Source organism: Culex quinquefasciatus, chromosome 3 (genome assembly GCF_015732765.1).
Source record: "Culex quinquefasciatus strain JHB chromosome 3, VPISU_Cqui_1.0_pri_paternal, whole genome shotgun sequence".
NCBI lineage: Eukaryota > Metazoa > Arthropoda > Insecta > Diptera > Culicidae > Culex > Culex quinquefasciatus.
Genome location: NC_051863.1, coordinates 5,614,656 through 5,620,655, shown reverse-complemented (window position 1 = coordinate 5,620,655; position 6,000 = coordinate 5,614,656). Strand labels below are relative to the sequence as shown.

At 29.6% G+C, this 6,000-nt stretch overlaps 1 protein-coding gene across 1 annotated transcript in view; it reads right to left on the bottom strand.

The window, feature by feature from the left end:
• Positions 1-490: 490 nt before the first annotated feature.
• LOC6046253 (probable basic-leucine zipper transcription factor Q) overlaps positions 491-6,000 on the bottom strand; it is a 30,548-nt gene continuing 25,038 nt past the window's right edge. The window contains exon 2 of the mRNA XM_038265333.1: positions 491-1,869. Coding sequence (XP_038121261.1) covers positions 578-1,858 — 1,281 coding nt within the window. The 5' untranslated portion in view covers positions 1,859-1,869 and the 3' untranslated portion in view covers positions 491-577. The remainder of the gene's footprint in view (positions 1,870-6,000) is intronic.

The following is a 6,000-nucleotide window of genomic DNA, read 5'->3' as shown; positions in this document are numbered from 1 at the left end:
ACCTCACCCATCCTCCTTTAGTTTCCACGTGGTTGAAAACGATGTATTAAATCGAGAAAATATGTTAGGTACTTTACGTTTGCAAATTTGATCTTTTTAAAAAAAATAATTTATGAAAACGATCGAGTGCATTTACAATATTTTTGAAAATCCTGTTTTGAAAACAAAATAAGCAAATTTTATCCAAATTTTCTTTAAAGCCATGTAACCTTTGTGATATCCTGAATCTTCAAAAAAGTGGTTTGTAGGAATTCATAAATAACTCAAAAGTGATCAAAATGCATTAGAAACATTTATGCGAACATGGGCAGTATATTGTATGTCATCTTGATGATCTAATTTTCCTTTAAAATAAAGAAAAGCAATCGGCTGATTTGGATCCAGGGGTGCGATTTTGTCCATATAAAACTGACTCTTGACACGATTAATTGCTTGACACGAGAAGAATTTCCAATAATATTTCTCATGCAAATGAAACCCCTTGAAAATCCTCTTTTTAATTACAGAATAACGAGATTTATTTCACTTATCGGATAACACTACACTGAACAAATACGAATATTCACAGACAACACACTTAATTTTCATCAACGGCAATCGACTCTTCCTCATCGGAAATCACGTTCAAATCCAATTCGTGAAACTTTCCCTCATCTCCTGCACCACCACCCCCACCGTACTCCTCGTTCGATCCCACCGACTTGCAGTCCTGCTGATCGTCGCTCAGATTCCCGTTCGTCCGATCGTCTTCGTCCGCCTTCGTCGCGTGGTTCATTTCGCCGTAGATCCGGGGCAAGTTCTGCATCACGTAGTTGGTGTTCTTGATGATGTCGTACTTGTTCTCGGCGAAGTCTCCGAGGAACAGCGCGGGTGGCGAGTGGGTTTTCGGGGGTTTTTCGTCCCCGGATGGGAGGGGAGGTGAGGACAGGTTGATGGCGGCGGCGGGGTTGGTGGGTTTGTTGGGGAGGTCGCGGGGTTTTGGGACGCTGAAGGCCGAACCTTGGCGATCGTTGGCGCCGATCAGTTTGGAGTGTTCGCTCTTGACCACGGTGGAGTTGTCCGAGGTGGCGGCGTCCTTTTTGCGATCGTAGATGTGGCCCGAGACGCGCAGGTCGATGAAGAAGTGCAGTGGGTCGATGCCGTACGGTGGGTAGAGTGGGGGGTACCAGACCGGGGGTGGGGGTGGTAGGATGAGGTCGGATGGTGGCATTGAAGCCGTTGAGGGTTCCGGGATTAGGTTGTTGTTCAGCTGGGACTTTTCGGGGGGAGTTTTTGCGGCTTCCTGGGTTGGTTTGAAGTTGTCGTTGGCATCACCGGTGTCGTACTTTGAGGTTATGTTCCTCGTAAAAGCAGACAACTTGTTGGTCAACTCCAACGGTTTCTCCGGAGTGCCAGCGGGTTTATCTTCCGACTCTTTGAGCTCCTTCAGCGAATCCGGATAGAGTCGATGCTGCGACCAGGATCTTTTGCGAGGTCTCCTCGTGTGCAGCGGTAGGGACTGAGTCTGAGCTTGGGCCTGCTCTCGTTGCTGCTGTTCCCGTTGCTGTTGTTGTTGATGGTGCAGTTGTTCAGCACTTCGTAAACTTTCATTGCGCTTATTAGCCACCAACGAGCGCAGCATTTCGCTGAAGAAAAAGTTGTGCGGACCGATGGCCGGCGAAAACATGTACGGTGGATTGGCGGCCATCAACTTGGTGACAAACTCCGAGTTGCGATAGTCGTTTGGTCCCAGCCGGGGCTTTTGCTGTTGCTGCTGTTGCGGTTGGACAGAATCCGACTGCTGCTGCTGTTGCTGAAGTTGTTGCTGTTGTTGCTGCTGCTGCTGCTGGGACTGTTGAGTTTGAATCTCTTCCGTCATTTTGGATTGATCTGAAATCGGGAATCGAATGGAAAGATGGAAAGATTATACGCGACTCGATCCAGAATTGGAAATTTAATTGAATTCGATGAACGAGGGCGTTTGCCCAATGTTTTCAGATAATTTAAATATAGAATTGAGGTTATGCCGACGGGCGAATGGAAAACTTTGCACATGTGCGATATGTTGTGACAACGAGTACAATTGTATTTCCGATTTTTGGTACCACATGCTTTCACACTCAACGGAAACTCGGTGTCTGTAGTGAGTGGTGGAATAATAATTTGAACGAAAAAGTTTTCATTCGTTTACCAAAATTTTGTAAATTAATTTGATGCTCGCTCTTGTGAACATTTCTGTTAACTAGTTTTAGACGCTTTAATTCAAGCAAATGAATTTGGTGCTTGCCTATTTGATGACTCGATGTGTTTTAACTTCTGAATATTTTTACTCATTGAATAGTAGTTATTCGCAAATCAGATTCTATTTCACACAAAAGAGATTTAATAAATGTCTTATTGCACAACTTGTTTTACTGAAGTTAATATTTTCAGCTTATTTAGGCTGTTTTTTTGTTATTTTATAGTTTAAAGAATATCAATTTCAACTCTAAACATTTTTTTTTGTTTGAAATACGGAAAATAAAAAAAATAAAAATATTTAATCTGTGTTGTTTTTTTTATCTTGATGAGAATTGGTTAGTTTAAAAAAAAAACATGTTTTCCTTAAAAGATATTAAGGTATTCAGACTTATAAACAGATTGTTATTGATATATAACAGTTTTACATCACATCTTTTGATTATTTTTAGTACAATAAGACCGTTGCAAATTTGACGCAAAAAATCAAGGGGCCAAGAGAATATGTTTTCAATAAACCACATTTTTATGGAAACAGACGTCTAAAAACCCAAAAAACAATTTGAAATGCCTTATCCTGCGTTTGAAATCATATTTACCATGTTTAGGATCTTTTGACATGGTGTCGATTTCTGGAAAAGTCAGGGAAAACCTGGAATTGTCAGGGAATTTTATTTGACCTGGAAAAGTCAGGGAAAGTCAGGGAATTTTAAGCTGGGTCAGGGAATTTCGATGATCTTAAAAATATTACTACAAAATTTCATTTCTTTTTGAAAATTCGCCCTTGATGATGTATTTGAATGTCTTCCAGGCCAAACTTTGCAACATTGATAATATTTATTTTTTTATATTGGTCAGTCCGGAAGGAACGCAGAACTCCATATAAAAAATTCTTAAAAAAGGGTCACGATGAAAAGCGCCTAGCTTGTTTGCAATATGTTTAGGTTTAAAAATCAAATAATTTGGATTTGATTTGGATTTCCGTTCAACTGAAAATTACAAATTACTAGCCCACACAGGGTGGGACAATATGAGGCTGTTGCCCCACCATCCTCAGAGATTTGTTCTAAAATTGGTCATTTGCTTAGCATATAGGGACCATAGAGAAAATCATACATTTTGTCAAAAAAATTGAATGATTTAAAAAATCAAAAGTTAAAATTTCGATCATTTGAAAATTAAAAAAAATCTAAAATTCTTAAGCATAAAGATTCTATTTTTTTTTTTAATTTTGAATTTCTGATATTTTGGAATTGGGTCCTAAAATGAAGCTTAGATTTCTGATATTATTGTTTCCAGCGATATAGCTTATTTTTCTGAGTACAACGACCCTTTGTACGACCACAAAGAGTTTAAAATGGATTTTAAATCAATATTGAAAAATTAACCTCGCGATCCTTCTTGACAGGAAAGCTCCTACTTGACAGTTCGTTCCAAGGGGACCATAGTTAATCCATCGAAAAAATGTTGTCTTGTCAAAAAAAATTTTTGCTTTAAAATGAAAAAAAGTGATCAGAAATGGTTTTTAATCGTGTTTTTTACCGTTGTACATAAAAATTGACTTAGGGCTTTAGTACCCAATTGTTGATATCTTAATTTTTTAAATTCTTATTCTAAAATTCTAAAAAATTGCAAGGTTAGAAAATTTTCCAAAATTTTACTTAAGTATTCGTTATCTAAATTTTTATTTTTCTCAAAATGTTAGCAAAATAGTGATGGTGAAATGGAATTCAAAATTAAAGAATTGAATTCAAGAATTAAAGAAATAGAAGAAAAATTTATGGAATAAACAGGTTGTTACGGACTACACTCAACTCATTTTTAAACATACTGACTCTGAATAGTTAATTTCTTTAAATTTTTGAGTAATGTTTTTTATCCTTATTTATTGTTCTTTTATACTGGATACATTCAATTTTATTATTGTGAATCTTAATCATATTTCAAACTTTTCCTGAAGATACAGACATTTGGATGTAACAAAAATTATTATTGGACATGTTCCAGTGGGTGTACTGTATGCTTTTATCCCAAATATAAGCATGATTGGACGTAACAGAAGCTTCTCCGCCTTTGAATTTTAGATGGGATTCAACCAATAAAAATGTGTTTTTTTTATTTGAACATTCTTTAAGAAAAATAAAAAAAATCAAAACATTCAAAAATTACCACTCCAACATTCAAAATTGGATGAATCAGAAATTAGGAAATAAACTTAGGAAAAATAGTATAAAAAACCCAAAAAAAATCATATTAAAAAAGAAATTAAGAGATCCAAATTTTTTAAATCAAAAATTAAAAATAAATCCGAAAACAAAAATCAAAGATATCAATTTTCAAAAATAAAAAATTAAATAAAAACAATCAAGAGAACAAAAAGAATATTATTTTCAAATTCTTAAATTCTTAAATTTTAAAATTCTTAAATTCTTAAATTCTTAAATTCTTAAATTTTAAATTCTTAAATTCTTAAATTTTAAATTTAAATTCTTAAATTTAAATTTAAATTTTAAATTTTAAATTCTTAAATTCTTAAATTCTTAAATTTTAAATTCTTAAATTTAAATTTAAATTCTTAAATTCTTAAATTCTTAAATTCTTAAATTCTTAAATTTAAATTCTTAAATTCTTAAATTTTAAATTCTTAAATTCTTAAATTCTTAAATTCTTAAATTCTTAAATTCTTAAATTTTAAATTCTTAAATTTTTAAATTCTTAAATTCTTAAATTTAAATTCTTAAATTTAAATTTAAATTCTTAAATTTAAATTCTTAAATTCTTAAATTCTTAAATTCTTAAATTTTAAATTCTTAAATTCTTAAATTTTAAATTTTAAATTCTTAAATTCTTAAATTCTTAAATTTTAAATTCTTAAATTCTTAAATTTAAATTTAAATTCTTAAATTTAAATTTAAATTTAAATTCTTAAATTTTAAATTTAAATTCTTAAATTCTTAAATTCTTAAATTTAAATTCTTAAATTTAAATTCTTAAATTCTTAAATTTAAATTTTAAATTCTTAAATTTAAATTTTAAATTCTTAAATTTTAAATTTTAAATTCTTAAATTCTTAAATTCTTAAATTCTTAAATTCTTAAATTCTTAAATTCTTAAATTCTTAAATTTTAAATTCTTAAATTCTTAAATTTTAAATTTTAAATTTTAAATTCTTAAATTCTTAAATTCTTAAATTCTTAAATTCTTAAATTTTAAATTTAAATTCTTAAATTCTTAAATTCTTAAATTCTTAAATTTAAATTCTTAAATTCTTAAATTTTAAATTCTTAAATTTAAATTTAAATTTTAAATTTAAATTTAAATTTAAATTCTTAAATTCTTAAATTTTAAATTTAAATTCTTAAATTTTAAATTTAAATTTTAAATTCTTAAATTTAAATTCTTAAATTCTTAAATTCTTAAATTCTTAAATTTTAAATTCTTAAATTTTAAATTCTTAAATTTAAATTTTAAATTTTAAATTCTTAAATTCTTAAATTCTTAAATTCTTAAATTTTAAATTTAAATTTAAATTCTTAAATTCTTAAATTTAAATTTTAAATTTAAATTTAAATTTTAAATTCTTAAATTTAAATTTTAAATTCTTAAATTCTTAAATTCTTAAATTTAAATTCTTAAATTTTAAATTCTTAAATTCTTAAATTTTAAATTCTTAAATTCTTAAATTCTTAAATTCTTAAATTTAAATTCTTAAATTTAAATTTAAATTTTTAAATTCTTAAATTTAAATTTAAATTCTTAAATTTTAAATTTTAAATTTTAAAT